At 41.2% G+C, this 20656-nt stretch overlaps 1 protein-coding gene across 2 annotated transcripts; it reads left to right on the forward strand.

The window, feature by feature from the left end:
* The first annotated feature begins 1470 nt into the window (after positions 1-1470).
* sox1a (SRY-box transcription factor 1a) lies at positions 1471-15832 on the forward strand. 2 transcript variants are annotated; one of them, XM_010772867.1, is made up of 3 exons: positions 1471-2591; positions 6443-6491; positions 14944-15832. In XM_010772867.1, exons 1-2 carry the CDS (start codon positions 1746-1748, stop codon positions 6461-6463), a joined length of 867 nt encoding a protein of 288 aa, XP_010771169.1. In that variant the 5' UTR covers positions 1471-1745; the 3' UTR covers positions 6464-6491; positions 14944-15832. The 2 variants fall into 2 exon arrangements, with proteins under 2 accessions (XP_010771169.1, XP_010771168.1); XM_010772866.1 differs by lacking the exons at positions 6443-6491; positions 14944-15832 and having other exon boundaries at positions 1471-3405.
* The last annotated feature ends 4824 nt before the right edge of the window (positions 15833-20656 follow it).

A 20656-nucleotide genomic window follows, 5' to 3' on the forward strand; every position in this document is an offset into this window, starting at 1 on the left:
TGTGATTAAGTGTTAATTAGCCTACATTTCCTTTTCATAAGTTTATCGTCATTGTTTTTTTATTATGAATATATATTTGTTATGTGATGGCTTCACTGGCTCTCCCTGACAAATCTGTGACTCTCCGTGTGTCACCATCATCCTATCGCCATCTTCTCGGGCCTTGAGCCACATGGACCAGAGGAGACGCTTATTGACCATCGGTGTGATATCCCGTTAACCCCATTACCAGGGAGGCATGGATCTGTCCGAGTGATCCCGCTCCCTCAGGCCCTGAACACACCGCCATATCAAGCTAAGCTCCAATTAAAATAAAAAACAGCAAAGGACGATTAAATCGTTAGTCTCGCCGCGGGATGTGGTATTCCGTTTTCCTTTTCAATTAAGGGTTGATTGGGCTTTTCAGGGGAGGTCAGCTGTGAAATCTGGATTATAAATGCGCGGAGTCCAAGACTTCCCTGTCAGTTTTTACGCACGGGTAACCTGTTAAATAAGAAACTTTAAAAAAAATTATCAGCCAGGTAGAAGAAAAAAAAACTCCAGAGAAGATGGCAGAGTAGATTACACGTGGCCTTTCTTTTCATCCTCAGATATACACACACACACTCACTCTCACACACACAGGCTCATGCACCGCCAGCAGACGGCGATCACGACGCTTTGCCCCAGCAATTTCACGTCATTATATGGCGATCCATCCCGAGGGGCTTCTCCTCTTAGACCAACATTTTTTTCACTAAATCTCTTTCACATCATCTTCTGTATTGAGTGTGTAAAATGTCTTTCTATTACACCTACTATTACTACCTTAATTACACACCTGAAGGCAGAGAGAGGCAGGCAGAGAAGAGGTCTGAACAAATGGATTTTGAGGCTCTGCTCGAGCATCAAATCGCCTGATATTGAATTGGTTTTGGCTGACTGTTGTGTTATTTTAGTACATATAAATACAGTTGTGGCCCAGGGCTTCTAGTCATCACAAAAGGTTTGAGAATAACTCGCTTAAAAATGAAGGAAATGGTCTGATTTTCAAGCATTCATTAAGAGAAAAGTGGAAATATTTGTACCCAAACTTTAACTGAAGCATGCGAATTTAAAAGCTGTGTTATAGTGAAGCTGTGGTAAAGTGATTTCCGAAATTCAGCAAGTAATCTTTAAAAATGTGTCGAGATATTTGACTCATGGTAATCACAGTCTGCACCCCACTCACTGCTAACAAATCTTAGTTATTTTTTGTTTAGCTGAAGCCTCTGAAAGCGTGTTTGGAAATTTCAAATGCCTTGTGCTATTTGTGGGATTGACCCTCTTTTCTGCCCCCCCTCCTCCTCCTCCTCCTCCTCCTCCTCCTCCGGTGAGCTCTTCCTCTATGGTCCTCTAGTCACCTGACCAAACGCCATGCAAATCACTCTGCTGCTAGAGCCTCATTGGCCGCTTGTGGCTCATTTAACCGCTGTCAGTGCGCATCATATGGCCGCCGCTTTAACCAACTTCTCAACTCCGACAGGGAAAGTGGCTCAAATGCGCATTCTGCCACAGTGGATGTGAACCAACCCAGGCGAAGAGCGCGTGAAGTACTGGTTGGAGAACATTTTATATCCCTTTTGGATTAATTTTGATCTTGAATCATTTGGAGTTAGAATATTAAATTGTGCTATCCAGTCATCCTGTGCGCACTCGATCCTGTGCGCTATCATCTTGAAATAGACTTTTTTTCTCTGTTGGTGGCGAACTTTAAAACCAGGTGAATGTATAGCATGATGATGGAAACTGACCTCCATTCCCCCGGTCCCCAAACGAACACAAACACGGGGCAAACGGGGCCGAACAGTGGGTCCAAAGCGAACCAGGAGCGGGTGAAGAGACCGATGAACGCGTTCATGGTTTGGTCCCGGGGCCAGCGGAGGAAGATGGCACAGGAGAACCCAAAAATGCACAACTCTGAGATCAGCAAGCGGCTGGGCGCAGAGTGGAAAGTGATGTCCGAGGCTGAGAAGAGACCTTTCATCGACGAGGCGAAACGGTTGCGAGCCATGCACATGAAGGAGCATCCGGATTACAAGTACCGGCCAAGACGGAAGACCAAGACGCTGCTGAAAAAGGACAAATATTCCCTCGCTGGTGGACTGCTTTCTGGGCCAGGCGGTGGAGTTGGAATGGGAGTTGGAATGGGAGTCGGGATGGGTTCATCCGGGGTCGGGCAGAGATTAGAGAGCCCCGGGGGTCACGGAGGCTCCGCCGGCTCCGGCTACGCGCACATGAACGGCTGGGCGAACGGTGCGTACTCGGGGCAGGTGGCAGCAGCCGCGGCGGCCGCAGCGATGATGCAGGAGGCGCAGCTCGCCTACAGCCAGCACCCTGGCAGCGGGGTGCACCACCACCACTCACACCACCACCACTCACACAACCCGCAGCCCATGCACCGCTACGACATGACGGCCCTGCAGTACAGCCCCATCTCGAACTCTCAGAGCTACATGAACGCTTCTCCATCCGGCTACGGCGGGATCAGCTACTCACAGCACCAGGGCTCCGGCGTCTCCTCCTCGGCTGCCATGGGGACGTTAGGGTCGCTTGTGAAGTCGGAGCCGAGTGTAAGCCCTCCCGTCAGCAGCACACACTCACGGGGTCCTTGCCCCGGAGACTTGAGAGAGATGATAAGCATGTATTTACCGACCGGAGAGCCGGGGGACCCGTCAATGCAAAGTAGACTCCATGCCTTGCCGCAGCATTACCAGAGCGCCACGGCTGGAGTGAACGGGACGGTCCCTCTAACACACATTTAAAACTCACAGAATAATTGAAAACTGCAAACGAACACATAACCAAATATTTACCTCTTTTCTAAATAACCCCGGTCCCGAGAACTACCTGCATTTTGTACAGAATGTTTATGATATTGTAAATGAAGGGTAAATAGCAAATTCATCTCGGCTTTTTTTTTTTGAATAGCCTCCAGTGGAATTATATATCTGATGCTGAGATTTTGGTTATTGTGCTACCATCTTTTTGTCCATTACTTTACAGTTTAAGTTGAGGGTTAAGCCAGGTCCACTTGGGGGTATTTGGTTAAATTGTCTCATTATTTTTTTTGGGGGGGAGGGCTCTTGTAAGTTATTGAAAATGAGATAACGTGTCATAATCTTAAGAAAGTGCTTTAAAAGAAATGGGGAAATCACATTCTTTAAACATTTGTGTTCATTTGCAGAAGCCTGTGTCTTAATTCTTCGAAATCATCTCTTTTTATTGTAACACTCTAATTATTGTAAATTGTGAATAATTTTAATATTTCAAATGATGACGGGCAACTGCTGTTGTAATTTAAGTGCTTTTCTGCAAGTGAAAAGCCCTGATATTGCAATGAAGAAGAATTGAATAAATTTCACCAGATGTTGCTTTGATTCTCAAGAATACGGTCTTAGATTGATTATTTTACACAATGTTCTCACAGGAGTGTTTTCACGTTTTAGGACACAAGAATATTATCAATCTCCCACTCGAGAAAAATAGACACCTGTTAAAATGTTGACACCATAGATCCCACGAGCTTCTAAATAGCTTAATTGTTTGTGCGTAAAAGCTTCAGTCTGTAGGCCCCGAGGAACCCGTTTTGATAGGATGGTGTTTTTCATGGGCCAAACTTAAATGGTTAATGAGCAATTAATTCAAAAATTAATTTAATATTTTATTTTTAAGTGGCATGCAGGTCAGACCATATTCAAGATGTGAACATTTAAAGAATTCCACGTTAACAGCCAATATTCCATATTTATATAAAAAATATTCCTTACACATTAAATGGCATTGTCTAAATATATCTGATAACACAGAGTGGGTGAAGGCCTCATATAACAAACCACCTGTTAGTGTAAATAACGAAACGTCCTAATTTGTTACAGCAATAAAATAATTTACTTAAATAATACAACCGAATATTACCATAGTAAAGAGTTTTAAAACATCGGTGTCAATTTAAGCAGATTTATTTTTATTTTATATATTTGTTAACTTCTGTCAATATATAATCATTTTATTAAATACTTTATTTATAACATTTATATTTTTCTAACGAATTCCAAAGCTGTTAGACATTTCAATTTCTAGATCACATAAATAATGACTCTGTGCTTTTAAAGGCAGAGTTAGACTTTCTCTAACAAAAATGTACCAGCCTATCAACAGGCTTTATTACTTATTTACAATTTTTCCCGTTTTAACTGTGGGTTAATGTTAGCCTTTGGCCTTTTATAAAAAAAAAAAAAAGATTTTAATATATAATTTTAACTATTAAAATACCTTCATATGTTTTAGATGCACCGATTGAAATTTAGTTTGATGTAATTTCACTCCTTCTGTTTTGATCATGACTTTAAATCATACGACTCAGACGTAAAATAAAGAAAGCAGTAATATATAATCAATATTTTAGTGATGAAAGTATTTATTTATTACATTAATTGATGAATAAATAAATATCAGTGATCTTTAACCTAAACTGGTATAGTTTACACCGACAGACTTTTATTTTAAATCCTCCACTTTATTCTACTTTAACACTTGAATACATAAACTGAAATATGATATCACTTAATTAGAATATTGAAAGATTTGTGAAGACATTACAAACGACTTCAGACGTGCATCCTTAAAATCACAAAAACATTTTTTTAGTTTGGTTACCTTGGTAATCAAATGAACAGTTTTAAAGATGATAAATCAACAGTTAAACACATATTTGTTATAACAGATCCTGTAATCGAGGTTTAATCCTTATTATATCATCTTTTAGTTAAGCTGTGAGGCAGTGAGAGTGACACTTCACAGAGGCAGGACAGTAAAGGGATTTGGGAAAAGTACATAACAAACGATGATTTAAAGTGTACATTCACATTTAATAAAACAAAACGCACTACAAGGGACTTTAGGTTAATAAACCTCTGCCATAATAAGGAAAATACAATCTCAATGCCAAATAAAAAAAAACTCAATTGCATTCACAGCACAAAGCAATAATAATAATAATAATGCAACATTCATTGCGATGTACTGGAAACCAAAAGCATACAGGACATCTGATTCACAGACTGGACTTTAACTTCTCACTGACTGATGACTCATCATCATTTCAACGTTTTTTATTGAGGTGAGTTTTGATACCTTTGTACAAAACACCTTCAGTATGGATCAGACATATTTAAGAAAAAAATATATACATTTTAAAATGCTCTTAACATATTGAACATTTCTCCTGAAAATGACGTCACATTCTGACAGGCCTCGGCTGCTTTTGACAGTTGTCTTATTGCCTGTAGGCCCCGTATAGATACAGGCTAATAGCCATACACATGCAAATGAGTTAAATGTATGCCCACTTAGGCTTTTTGAAAAATCAATTAATCTCAAATACATAGTTAAAGGGCCTATGTCACACTGATGAAGACTTGCATGGTATGTCAATTAAACCTGTTAGGCCTCAAAGTAAAGCGTGTAGCGTCTGGCTGCGCATTCATCTATTGACAGAAATCACAGGAACAATGTCTGAAAATTAGTTTAAATTCCATAACCCAAAAGAAACCGCATCTATGGAGACATCTCTCGCAGCGTATGGCACGGGGAAGGCCTCCTCGTGCGTTTTGCATCTGTTTCTATCTTATCTGTTGACGTGGAGAGATGCGGATTAACACTGAAAGCCAGAGAGGCGGAGCGCGTCACGGCGCATCGCCAGGCTAAAAGAGGAGCGTTCTGGCAAATTTAACCCGAATAAATTACACCTTGAGGTGGAAGAGGGGTAAGTGTAGGGTGCAGCACAAGCTGTGGCAGCGCTGTACGTGTGTGTGTTTGTGCGTGTGCGTCAGTGTGTGCGTGTGTTTAGCTGACCGGCCAATAAATCTCTCCACTATGCGATGCTCTTATCTTGTAGCCACCGATATATTCCGTGCTAGGAGGCCATCAGCTCCGGCGCACACTCGGTTGCTCGTAAAGCCCCGATCCCTTGCACTCCCTGTCCTAAATGGGGATAATTAGCGTCACTTTATCACGCCTCTGCATATTTTCTCCACGTCTCCCCCCCTTTTCCTAAAAAAATTACCAGGCAAGCTGCTCTCGTCGCCCGCTCTGTCACAGAAGATTATGGAGACAGATTGCACAGAGCGAATGTGCCGGGTGAGATTAGCGCGGAATAGAGAAAGCAACTGGGCCAATGAATTCCTCGGAAGGGCCTTATCGTGCAATTACACGTTGACATGTTTAACAATCTTGCTGCCTCTTAATCCTGCAGTGCTGCTCTATCTACCCACAGCTACCACGCTATATGTCGGCACACAGACCTAATGCACCGAAACGCAGCACAAATGTCCTGAAAGTTATGAGAAATTGCTTTTATTTTCAAACTTTGTCCAGCATTCAAAACCGCCTTTTTTATTTTCCATTTTTTTTTATTTTTCAGATTTCTCCGTTGTTGGAATAGCATCTGCACTGGGACATTTTGACAAGAGGTGAGATATTGAAATGAAAATGTATAATCTTGGTTTATTATTGCACTAAATCACTGTTTACCAAATCTAACAATAACAAAAACTCAAGAAATGATGTCCATTGAGAGTGGTGATATTACGCATAAAAGTGTCTATTTGGAGTTAAATGTAGACTTTTTCATCACTCTGCCCAACACACACACACACACACACACACACACACACACACACACACACACACCCACACCCACACACACACACACACACACACACACACACACACACACACACGCCAACACCCCCTCCCTGTCCCTCCTGCCTGGCGGTATATCGGGGCCTGTGTGGGAGTGATTGTGGAGCTCCACTGTAGGAATTTGGCAGCGGTGGAGGTTTGGAGAGCCGCCCCACGCTGAGCCCCATTCAGCGGCCAGCGCGCTGTGAGGTTGGGAAGTTTCAGTCAGCCGTACAACTCAATGGCCCCCACAAAGGCGATTACAAGCCCCAGCGCATTCCTGTAGGGACCTGGGAGCGGCGCAGGTGCGAGGGGGACCGGGGTAACCCGTCAGAGTAGTTATAAAAACGGGACAGTGCTGGGGCCACACAAAACCAGCCACTCCACGGGAACCGGGGAGGAAGGAGGAGAAAGGAAAGAATAAGTTTGAAGAAGATGGGAGTTTAGGGGGTGGGGGGTGCAGCATACTGAGTGTCCTGACTGTCCATCACTGATGAAAGGATGAGGAGACTGTCAGGGCTGCAGCCAGGATTTCACAGAGGTCATGAGTCCAAAGGACCCCCAGGACATATCTCCTTTAAAAGCACAGAGACATTCACAAATTATTATTCAAGAGTCTAATTATATTTGCCGTGAACTTTGTATGCTCTAAATGTGTATGAGCTTTCTTTTTACATGTCATTATAGCTATTACTAAATCTATTTTAATGTATGTTTTGACTTGTAATGTATTTGAATATCAAAACCCAACAAAGTTAATCACTGTTAATTCCTCTTGTTGTTGAATCCTCCAAATTCAAACATGTTGAAGTGGGGGTGACCTCATAGATGTATAAAGAGAACTGGATATAGCACTAGAGGCTGATTGATAAAGATACCTGGTTTGGGAGATATTCCACATTATGGGCCTTTTTATAGTAAGTGCACAAGTGTTTCCTTTAAACTCGTCCCGTGTCACTCTGTCTTATTCACGTGAATAAAGGAGGGTTTCTTACTCATTCAGTTATCAGTACCCTTTTCAGCCTCTAGTCATTTAGAAAGTGACACATTGTGATTATACTGAGAAGTTACCACTACAAATATTTCTCAGGCATCTCTTTCCCAATGTAAGCATGGGGAGAAAAACGTTTTGGGCCTGATGGCATCAAGTGATATACCTGGAAGTTGTCATTTAACTGTTTTTTTTTTCAGGAAGAGTGCCTCAAATCCTGGCACTCTTCCTGGGGGTTTGGGTGACCTCACTAGTGCTCGGTCTACAAAAGAAAAGAAAAGTGCTTCAATTGAAAAAGCTGCTGAAAATAAGCAGCCTCTGCGTCATGCAAGTTAAAATGGAATACGAAAACAAGTCAGCTTTTACCCTGTGTCTGATAGTAGTTTTGAAGTTGAAGAAAATCAGATCACTTTCCCTTTTCCTCAGAGCTACCTTACACATGACATGACACACTTCATTTTTAGCCAAACAATATTGCAAGTAAATCAATCTACTTTTTAAAATATCTATATCAACATGGTTACTGATAGCTGCCTGGCGTGTGATAATGTCGAGCAAGACACAGTCAAAGGGGCTATTTGCAGTTTCCATAGTTCACACTTCTCTGGTTTTAGTGTTACCTGTGGATAACTTTTTTTTTGTTGAGCTGCCAACGGTAATGTAGGAAGTAATGTATTTATCAAGGGTCTTTAATTGTGAAAGAATTGTAAATCAATCCTTAATTTTCCACCAGTTTAGTTATCAGCCAATTAAATGGGCATCGTTCAGTGGTTCTTCTCCCTCATAGATGTGGGTCAGAAGGGGCAAGAGACAGAGGTATTCTTATTTAGACTTAGGTTGGGACTTTTACTAAGAAGACAGGTGTTCGCCTCATGTGTGAAACCATCAATGTTATCTTTGGGTTCACAACAACAATAAGTTCCACTTCCACTTAAAAAAAGTACTGATTAAAAGCCGGACCAACATCTTTTTCTAGAACTAACCAACTAACGTTTTGCTACAAAGTAATTTAATTCTGCTTAACAAGGTTTAACTTTCATTTATCACAATGTATCAAGTGCAGCATTTCCCCCTAATGCATTAGAAAAGTAGACATAACCACTAATAGCAACCATTTGATCTGCTCAAAACTTTTAAATGGGTGCATTTTCCCAAGAGATAGTACCTGGTTGGAAATAGAAGTGCATATTGAAAGTGAGGCTTATAGGGAAGCAATTTAAAGCGCAGATGTTGTTCATTATTCTACAGCCATTACGTTAGGCACTCTGCTTTATAATCATAAATTCAAGCAAAAAAATCTCTATTTATAACTCATAAGTCCAAGCTGTACAGTTTTGTGAAGAAAACCATGACATTTTTCAAATTCCTGCTTTAGAATAACTTGACAGGGTCAACCAATGTACTTACTAACCAATACTTTTATGACATATTCTGCAAACTGTTCAAAGTCCTCATCTTGAACTACAATTTCACTTCAATTATTATATGTTCTCTAAAATATTATAAGGTTACGTTTTTACGAATTAGGCCGAGGTTGAACAAATCAACCTGAACAACATTTAGGATCCACTTGGCCTTCCAAAACAACCCTTATGAATGAGAAACCTGTCATATTATATTTGTATCGACCGCTTCTGTGCCTCAGAATAGTTAATGCTGCACGGACACAATACAAGTGGATCAAACATCTGTCTAAGGTTACAAGTGGTAAAAAAACCATCAAAAGTGAACACTGGACTCATTTTAAGCTAACATGTTCTCATACACATACAACCACTTCTCGTACAGTCCATGTCCAGCACCTGTAAGACTGAGTTTTTGAATAGTTGTATGTACAAAATACAGTACTTAGCGAATAAGAGCCACAAGTTTCCCTAAGGCAATAAGCAAACATATTTGAAACTGCTTTATGAGGTGATAGTATGTCAGTGTTGGCCACTTGGGGGCTTCCACTGCCCCCAAGTGGCCAACAAAATGTGTGCCCAGGTTTATCTTTCGGATACCAATGTTGGCTGATGCATTTGGAGGCTTGTGAACAGAAATCGTCAGGGTCAGGTGCGTTGAATGGGTTTCAGTGTCAAAGTTGTATGATTTATATGCCAAACCATCCACTGCAACTCCCATAACTTCTCAGGGACATAAAAAGGTAACACCTCCTGGATTGGAGGTGTTTTTATTGAAAATCAGCAGCCAAACATACTAAGCAAAGTAAATCAGAAGTGTAGAGATCTTAGTGTAGACATGTTTTAATGGAGTTGCTTATAACATCAGTTACTGATAAAAATGGCTTTGTATTAGCCTCCCTATAATAAGTGGATTTGTGTGCCATTCAAAATGCTGTTTCACTGTTTGGTGCAGAGACAGCACATGGCATACAGGTGGAAGGAGAGGTGCAAACAAACTCATATTGTATTTAATTGAAATAAAGCACACAAAGCTAGTTGCTGGTGGAAATGAAGTCTTAGACATTGCATTGACAACAGATCCTCAGCTGTAAATTAGGCAATTCTGTCAACAAGAGCAAACTGAATAGTTGGAAGAAATGTGCCACAAGTACAGAAAAATGCTGAAAATATTTTTTTTTTAAAAAGACATTTGCTTTTAAGGAAGCATTATTTGTGAAATTTAATGTCTTTATTGATCCATGAAAACCTCTTTCAGTTACTTAAATCCCTGCTTCCAGCTGAGGGCAGCAAGACGAATGTATATGAAAAAAGGCAGCATCCACTTTAGGAGTGCCAAAAGCACAATGAGCCTCTGTGTTTAATCATGTGGGAGCTGCAAAATAACCCCACTCACCTCCACACACATCAGGCTGATGGATTACAATGTCGTATTCTGCACCGATACCTCCTCTTCATCCATTCTGGCAAAATGGCATTTTTATAATTGTAAAATGCAATTTAATCAGGATATGATGTGCTACAGAAAAATGAATGAATTGCATATTGTTGCTCTTATTTCAATTTTTCCTATTTTGATTGAAATGCAAAACAGAACCCAGCAATTGCACATAAAAGTCATTCCGTAGATATTTGTTAACACAAAACATATAATCCAAATAATCCAGCTATCAAAAAGTTGCGGTCAACACAAAAACAAAGACCAATGCCAAAATATAAACAATCAAACATCTAAAACAGGATCTCCACTCTGACGTTCATGGCTCTTACGGCCCGTCCACACGGCGGCTCGTGTTGCTCGCTTCAAAAGTTGAGCAATGTTCAACTTTTGAAGCTTCGAGGGAGGCGTCAGCCAATCAAATCATATGCCAGTACAAGCTCTAGCCAATCAAACCGCGTGCTTGTGTGTCCGGGGCGGGAGATTCATGTCATTGGTTGTTGGTCGAGTTTCAGACACGCCCGCCGGCAAGCTTCAATGCACGCCGCCGTGTGGACGCTGCGTTACACTTGGCCTGTGACAACATTTGCAATAAAACGTTATTTTATTCCACCAACAGAACTCTTGCAAAAGCCACCATCTGTCTATGGCAGCAGATCCATTGTAATATGTTTTTCGGGTGTCTGCAGCTTCCACACAACAGTAATACTTTCTCAAGTCTCTCCATTTGGTGTGCCATATTTGCCATACCTGATTAGCACAGCTGTTTTAGTGGTTGAAGACCAGCAGCGTGGTGAGCTAAGAAGCTAATTATTATTCGCCATGAACTAAAATCTTTTGTATGCAGTGCTGCAGCTCCCAACGTGTATGTTTTAAAAACTGGGCATTATTGCAACTTTTCTTTTACTTATGTAGCATCAGTTCCATTAACATTGTACTGACAAACGTTATTGCTGCGATCTCAGAGTGCAGCTGCGTAGCTAAAAATAGGTCCAACAGGGCAAGATACACGAGCAGCGAGACAATCAGACAAGACCCCAAGTACGAGTAATCAGTCAATCTACGATGAGCGTACCTCTCATTCCCCTGCAGAGTATCATAATGAAGGTGCAATGGATCGCATGAGAATGAGCCGCGGTAGTTGCATGTAGAGATGTGTTGGAGGGGGACTATAACCCTCACATCTCGTCTACATTGTTTGGCTCGTATACATTTGCAGCATGTCATATTAGAGGGCATACAAACGAAGAAGTCTCGGTTTTAAGACATTGGAAGCTTATAGTGTATTTTTTTTAAAGGGATTAAAGGAGTGGGACTTTTGTAACTCCATTTTCCTTGGGTTCCATCTGTATTGTTTGGTCTGGACAAACACCTTTTAAACCAGTGGCCTGATAATCTGAGGCAAACAGAACAACAAGGAAAGGTCACACAACAACTTTTAGGTACCCTCTAGAATCCTGCTGTTTTGTAAACTCGAAGGAAGTATATTTGGCCGAGTACTCAGTTTCTTTTTCACCATGAGTGGCTCCACATAGAGTCTCTTTCATGGAGACAAACACACTTACGGCCCGTCCACACTACAGCTTCGACGGCTTCAAAAACGGTTTCCACCGCGTCTGCCCATTCACTTTGAATGGGGTGACGTCACGTTGCCTCGCTTTTCGCCAAACTGAATTGTGGGTAGCAGAGCGGATCTTTCCTGGCGTTTCAGGCTGCAAAAGTTGAGCAACGTTCAACTTTTGAAGCTTCTGAAGCTTTCGGTGGAAGCGTCAGCCAATCAAATCATATGCCAGTACAAGCTCTAGCCAATCAAACCGCTGCTTGTGTGTCAGGGGCGGGAGATTCATGTGATTGGTTGTTGGTCGAGCTTCAGACACGCCCGCCGGCAAGCTTTTTTTGAAGCTGTAGTGTGGACGGGCCGTTATGCAGCGTCCACAAGCTTGCGTGCGTTGAAGCTTGCCGGTGAGCTTGTCTGAAGCTCGACCAACAACAAATCACATGAATCTCCCGCCCAGGACACAGAAGCACGCGGTTTGACTGGCATATGATTTGATTGGCTGACACTTCCGCCGAAGCTTCAAAAGTTGAACATTGCTCAACTTTTGAAGCGAGCAACGCTCCCACAATGCAGTTCTGCAAAGCGTGACGTCACCCCATTCAAAGTGAATGGGCAGAAACGCTGAAGCTTCAACGCACGCCGCCGCGTGGACGGGCCGTTAGGGTTGTCCCCAGGAGCACAAGTGGGAATTAAAAATAAAATGTAGATGAAAATGTCCAAAGTGGCTTCCTGTTTATTTTCCACTAGCCCGAGCAAACCTTTTTTTTTTCAGACTACTTTAAAGCATGTGGTTTGTAATAACAGGGGTGAGAGTTGGGGTAGAATAGTTTGAGAGTAATGGCACCTCCTGCAGACTATTATTACTTTCTTTCTTACTTCACTGTTCTTTTATTCCTCCCATTTCAACAGGCTCTTGTACAAAATGTATCATTTTAGCAGGGGGAACGCTTTAATTCAGCCTCTCTGTGGCTGCATTGTTAGAGGCATGACTCTATGGATGGCAATGTTGGTTGGTCGATTCTCTGCTTTAGTTCAGGCTGAAATATCTGAGATACAATAATAAAAATAACTAATCTAATGCCATGAAAGCAGATCCCCTTACTTTTACTCCAGCTCCATCAGCAGGGTTTCTACCTAGGCAGTAAATTATCTCAACCTATAGGCTACTGCATATTGAAAAAAATGCTGTACAGACATTCATGGTTCTCAGAGGATGTTTCTAAGTTCCTCTTGTGGTACTATGAAGTTGACGTTCTTGTTTTTTTGACTCTGTGCCGACACTAGCAGTGGCCAGAGGCAGTATGTTTCAGGTTGTCCGTCACTCCCACTCTCATTGCAATATCAAAGGAACACCTTGAGGGAAGCTCTCTAAATTTGGCTAAAACATCCACTCAGACCCAAAGATGAATTTATAATGTTTTAGTGGTCAGAGGTCAGGGTCACCGTTATCTCACATTACATAATTATGGGCCATAAGATAAACACACCATTATTAAGTGATGACATTTTGGACGTACATTTAAACCGTTACCTGACTTCTTTGTTGAGTCTTAAAACCACCACACAGTAAATATAGTTCATTGAATTGGCTCAAAAATATTTGATCGATTGCTTTGAAAATTGTTACCCAATTCATTTTTTTACATCAGAATGAATTGTAATCACTTCGTCAATCATCTGACTTTTAACATGGTGTCATCAAGTAAAAATATAAATTATTCTGCTACTATGGTACATGAGTGATCACTGAGGGACGATTTCCAAACCAAAACTGGTGTGTCGGCCCACAAAAATAAGTGTTTATCACGATATGGTAGCTTACAAAGAATTACAAAAAATATATAATAAACCTTCTGCAAGTCTTAAAAAAAAGACTTGCCATTCTGTACCTGTTGTCTGGGAGGAAAAACTACACTTTTTTAGAGACATATGGCTTAAATACACTTTAAAGTGCCAGTGGGGGGGTTGTGAAAACAAAGAGGAGAAGAAGAAAAGGGTAGAACTTGTCATAAATCAGGAGAAACAGGGCATATTTGTGACACTGAGAGGAAATCAGGAGATGGCAATGAAAAATGTGAGTCTCTTTGCAATTTCTAGTCCTGTTCTTAAACACTTTGCAGGTCGCTGTTTGACTGAAAGTCTCTTGCCCTCACTGACTCTCACTAACTCCACCATCCACTCAATAGAGAGCGCTGAACAACACACCTGCAGTGTCTCTCTATCACTGGCCTGCACACATGCGTACCCACCAGATGCTGTAAAGGATTTCTGCTCCTCGCTGGCAGGTGATCATTCTCCTTGTGGAAGAGAATGAGGTTAATGTGGGGTCAAAGAGTTCAAACCAGAAACAGCAGTTTTATGGCGCCTGCTGCACGCTGATAGCTGTTTGAACCGGGCTGACCTTTGGACCCTGCGGGGGTCAAGTGATCAACAAACCGGGTTGTTTAGATGCGTCAGATTGGAACAAGTGAAATATGTGTATGTCACAGCAGTATGTCCAAAAGGAGCAGATAAATTGTTCTTAATGATTATAACCCGACTCAATTTGTTTCCGCGGCCATTAGATTGTTGTCAGCTATCAGACTCTTTAAGCAGCGGGATACATTTGAGTAATTTATGTGATAACCTGCTGGCTATTAAGTATTCTGACTGAACCATGTGTTAACATTTTTCATCTGTTAATGTTATAATACACAATATATGTTTGTTATATAGACATATTTTTGAAACTACAGGGTTATATTTGCTCTATTCTGCTTTATTTATTGACTTTTGACATTTGATCCCGCTACAAATCAATATCTTCTCTTTGTCCATCTCCCTCTTTTCTCTGTCTGTCTCTCTCTTGCAGCAAACTGTCCATCATGGCTATCACCAGTGGACATGGATCACTGTGGGCCTGTGATTAACAGATAGCGCCTCGTCTCCTCTGCTGGCAGCCCATCATTACGTGGAGCACTAGAAGATAGGTGCTGTGGGAGAAAAGACCTTTAGGAAAATGTCAGTGACAGTCAGAGCCCCAAATTTCCTCCATTCACTCTTTCCCATGTGATGCTACCTACTATAAACCCCTTAATTACACACATCCCTTTCTCCTATTGCCCCGTGTTTTATAGCTGAGTGCAGTGTTGGATTTCAGAGCATGTGGTGAGTTTATTTTATCTTATTTAAAAGACGAGCTGTAAAAAAGAAAAAAATAGATATTCAGAAACACCAGCCCATTTTTGCAACCAAAAGAAAAAGAAAACCCAGCTCCCCTTTCCCTTTCACTGGAGCCAGCTTCAGTGTCTTAATACTCTTAGTCCCTCAGTTGGCAAGAAGCCGCTGCATTTTCAGATTTGTAAAATCCGTCAAAATGCCTGTAATGAATATTTCTACAGCCTTGAGTGTATTTAATGTGTGACCGGCCCGAACAACAAACGTACTGATCTGGAACAAGGGGAACAGAGAAGCTCCGTCAGTGGGAAACAGGTCATTCTCATTTAACTTCTTTTAGAGACGCAGAATATAATCATTTATTATTCTCATTTCATCCTAGGTGTTGATTAACATATTTCTAGTGCATGAAGCTTTATGTTATGTATATTTATGTTTTTAAATTTGAAAAAAATAATATTATTACATTTTTCTTCCTGGATTATCATATTGTGAGACAGGTCTTTGTTATGCGCTAACATTGTACACTTTGTTGTCTAGGCTTTTGCTGAAAAAAACATATTAAATAAAACTTGCATCTTATTGCTGCCTAATAATAAAACATTGTGCTCCTCATCCTTTTTTTCACATTCAATTTGCGAGGTAAATTAATATTTCAAAGTGAGAAGTTATTGAAAAGTTTTAACTATGTATTAATTTCAAGGTCTTAATGCGCCCTCAATTATTTTACCATTGCCCCTAAGTAATTGATTTTAGGTAGAGAGAAAGAGAGAGGTGGGGGTGATCGGTGTTGATGTGTGAAAACCGCAAAAGCCAACAAATGAAAATAACTAACGGCATAATTGCTACGAGCGTTGTAACCTTGCTTTATTGATTTTTTTTTCTTTTCGTCGAGGCATTTGGCAAACATCAAAGTTTGGCTTCTAATAACACAAGTTGTTTCACCGCTGTGTGTGATCGTTTATATTTTGTTCACTCTTTCAGCCTCTCGGTCTATCGTAGCCTCGCTCAGGTGTAGAAAAACACACACTTCTAGCCGTGTGTGTGTGTGTGTGTGTGTGTGTGTGTGTGTGTGTGTGTGTGTGTGTGTGTGTGTGTGTGTGTGTGTGTGTGTGTGTGTGTGGACTAGATAATGAGCATCTCAGGTGACTACATGTAGTGATTACCAGGTTGCTCGTGTTATAGGAACTATATCCCATAAACATACATTTCCATTTTGTGCACACACGCATCCTGACACACACACACGCACACACACACTCTTGAGAGATCCTCGGTTATCACACCCTTCCAGATTGTTCTGAACTACTTATGGAAAACACACACATCTCAAGATGTGGCCACTCTTGCCAATATGAGCCCAGTGTTAAGAACAGTTGTTGTCGTCGTGTGTTTTTTTTAGCATCTCTAAATTCCTAGCGTTGCTAAGGTGCTTTGGGAGGGGATTAGCAGAGGCTGGCGCCGATGAGCAAGCCTTGCAGATTTCCAACCAGCAGGAAAAAGACAAAGAACGAGGGGAAAGAAGGAGGGAAAACAGCAGAGGGCTAGACAACAGGGAAATGGCAGTAACAGCTTGTGTAAACATGATGACTTCAGAGAGGTAAAGAGGTACAAATGAATGAGGGCTAAATAATAAGCATCCTAAAGAGGAGGCCTCAACTTTCACACAGAGACTCTTTCCTCTTCAACCTCTCAATCCAAAACATGTTTCTCTCTGCACATACCTTCCTCTCTTTACTTTCTTTTCATCTCCTCTCCTCTCTATATCTCTTTATTCCCCCAAGGGCAGTAGTTTGAGCTCCAGACACTTTTGTCTCTTTTTTTTTTTTTTTTCTCCACCACTACTTCAAACAGCGCCGGCGTTCAGGTCACCCTGATGTGCCCGGAGCCTCGGTGACTGCGGCGTCTCAGGTGAATATCTCCCAGCGTGTCCTTGATGACACTCTCTCCCTTTCTCCCATCTCGCTGCTTTTAATTAGTGTAGTGAGCGGTGGAGGCACACAGCTGAGCCACATTTACCAATTATCAACCTGCTCCTAGGTATCTCTGCAACACCCATGCTTTTAATACTTCGGCAGCTGGTAGAGAGAGAAAACACAATTACTCATGAACTGACTGAAAATAATGTCTTCATTTCCACCAAATCCCCTCGGAGGAGAAATCAGAAATGTATTTTTCTTTGAGTGAAATCTCCATTAGCCGAAGGAGGCGCACCAAATGGTGGGAGCTCCACAAGCTTCTCTTTGAATCCTCTCCTCGGGCTCGGCGTCTCAGGTAGAGTGTAACTGGATGCGGCCTGTTTGTGGAATACAAGGCACTTGACCAAGGGCCAGCACTGCTCCTCCCTCCCCCCACCTGGCTCAGGTTTCCCCTCCACCTCCTCCTCCCTTCCTTGAGTGGTGTGTTTTCATAGTTGCATGGGTGTCTGTGGATGTAGAAAAAGCATGTCTGTGTGTTTGTAGTGGTGTTAAGTACATTTACTCAAATACTCTAAGTAAAATGTTGTGGTAGTTGAGCATTTCCATTTAATGCTACTTTGTACTTCTTCACTACAATTCAATAGTGCACTTTTACTCCTCTACATGTATACCTTTAGTTACTTTGCAGATTTGGGTTAATGATCTAAAATTATAATCAACACTTTAATAAGACTTTATTTAAAATTACACATAGCCTTCATAGTGATGAAACTAGCTGCACCTTTACCAGCTTTGATAACACTTGAATGCATCAATATTTATAATCAAAACATAAAATGTATTATTCTGGAATGGGCCAATCTGCCTAATGAGGACTTTTACTTTTGGTACTTTATGTATATGTTGATACTTTTACCTGAGTAACATTCAGATTGGAGGACTTTACTTGTAACAGAGTATTCCTACACTCGGGTACTTTTACTTTGACTTAAGTACAGGATCTGATGACGTTTCCCACCTCTGTATGTCTGTCCTCTGCCTCACACAGGTGTTTGTGTCTCAGTGTGTCCCGGCAGCTGGGCTCCTGTCTCTGGGCTAATGTGACGGGGTTGGCCGGGGCTCGCGGGCGGCTGCCTTTCAACCAGCGATCCCTCAGAACTACTCATCTGATCGGCCCCTGGATCTTGCGCTTCACGGCTGCTGGGGTCACACAACCCAACCCCGGGGTCAGCCAGCTGATTACAGACCCCTGTGTCCTCCGTCTCTGTCACCGCCGGTGGAGATGGGGAAGGTGGGGTGGAGAGGGACGAAGGGGAAAAGAGAGAGTATTGACTTAGACATCAAAAGGTCAACAGTGAGTAAGCCGCACGCATTGTCCCCGGTCCTTCAGGTGTGCGGCTCCGGTTTGTTCGCACCCTTCCCAGCCCTCAGGCAGCGATGAAGTTAAAACCCATGAGACCAGAGCTACGTCAGTGTGTGTGGATTTATGTGTCAGCCGGCGAGTAACTTCACATGTGAGGGCTGAGCCAGTGTCTGTGTCTTTGCCTCCAAGATTTACTGTAGCAGGGATATAGGCTATCTCCTCGAACAGCACGGAAGAAACTGAAACGTTGACTCTAATTAAATGTATTATGTCAACAGATTTTACATAACTGTATTAGGTTAGTTGAAAGCAATAACATTACGTTTAAATAAAACATATTAGGTATAACCGTAATACAGTTATGTGACATTGGTTGACATGTTACATTTAATTAAAGTAAACGTTTCAGTTTTTTTCAGTGAATGAGGCTTTTAAGACAATGACAGGAGATTTCCTTAAGCTTGAACTTGACCACACACACACACACACACACACACACACACACACACACACACACACACACACACACACACACACACACACACACACACACACACACACACACACACGCACACGCACACACAAAACATCCACCGTTAAATGATATTAGGCTGCAGGTTCATTAATCATAAACACGAGGGCTCCTCAGCCCGCGTAGGAAATTAATCAAAAAAAGGGGGACATTAATCACATGCATGAACAGCAGTAGTTACACCTGTGACAATGCCATCTGATTTAAACGTGTAACTCCAGGCAGTGTTAATGATGCCACCCAGGGCCAGGGGAAAGCAACCTCTCCGCGATCACTGAAACAATAATGCACTAACTATGAAGCAATTTTCCTACATGTAGTCACGGGGTATGCAGATGCACGCTGCACCGGGGTCAGTGGGTGGAGCAGCAATTACCAGGTGCTGATTTTTCTGCACAGCTTGACCGCTGGGTTCTCACTTTGACTGTTGAAATTACAGCATATTAGTCATACTTCTTTTTTTATTTTCATTTCTTCAGTCATTTTGCCTTGACAGATATATCATTTGGGGACAAAAACAAGTTGCTGTTAAAGGTTTGATTTGCAATGATGGAGAGTGGAACTGAATAAACGCAAGTGAGGTTTATCCGTTTTACATGTGAGAGATAGATGCTGAAATAGAGGAAAAGCCTGGAGCAAAGCCGCATGTGTGGTTACACTGCCCTCTTTTGAATGCTCTGCCACGCATCCCTGATGTGATGCAGCAGAGGAAAACAGAAAATAGAAGCAGAGATTTAAAATTAAGCAGAAGTCCAATACAACAGTTGCTCATTTAAAATGTCCCATATTGAATTATAATGTCAATTCTGCACAAGAAAATACAATTGAAATGAAGTTTTAAGGCAATACTCCTGATACCAATACTTCCTGTTGATATGTTCTTCTATTTGTCTCATTTCATTTAGGGGGAAAATAAATAATGTACCTGAGAAGAAAAATGTTTTTTTTTTCTCCAGAAATAGCTTAAAATCTATTGAAGGTAAAAGATATTCAGTGTTATGTCCTTGAATATGATAGAACAAAGTCCTAAAATATTTAACATTATGAATATCTAATTAAATTTAACTTGACTGTGATGTTTAATTTATGAAACTCTTAACATTTTTCTACAGCAGCCATACATTTAAAACCTGTTTTAGAAATCTTCTACAAAGACAGACTTCATGAAAGTATGTGGGAAGTTTGTCACTTTTCTAAATGACAAAAATGTGCAAAAGGAAACTTTGTGAATGAAAAACTGAAGAGTTGGAAAGAACACACTCTATTATATTTAATTCAACAGCAACAATGCTCTAAAACTCACATATATTCCAGGCTATATGGTCACCTCATTGTGGGCATTGGTAAATATGTCACTCAATTCAATGCACGAGACAAAACGAAATATTTAAATAAAAATAAATATATATATCTGTAAAAAGAAGGAAATATTTGAGAAATACACATTCTCAAGTATCTATTCATGTTCATTCAAATCTTTCTGATTGGAGAATAAAAATTACTAGTAAAAGAAAAAGTGAAGTTCAAGTGATCAGACTTCTTATAGTCAATTTTTTTACTGATTTTGTGTCACATTAAATAGAGAGTGGTTCAA

Source organism: Notothenia coriiceps, unplaced genomic scaffold (assembly GCF_000735185.1).
Source record: "Notothenia coriiceps isolate Sejong01 unplaced genomic scaffold, NC01 NC01_scaffold00011645, whole genome shotgun sequence".
NCBI lineage: Eukaryota > Metazoa > Chordata > Actinopteri > Perciformes > Nototheniidae > Notothenia > Notothenia coriiceps.

Excerpts from the sequence above, each read along its gene's own strand:
- sox1a (XM_010772866.1), top strand. The coding sequence starts at position 1,746 with ATGTATAGCATGATGATGGAAACTGACCTCCATTCCCCCGGTCCCCAA.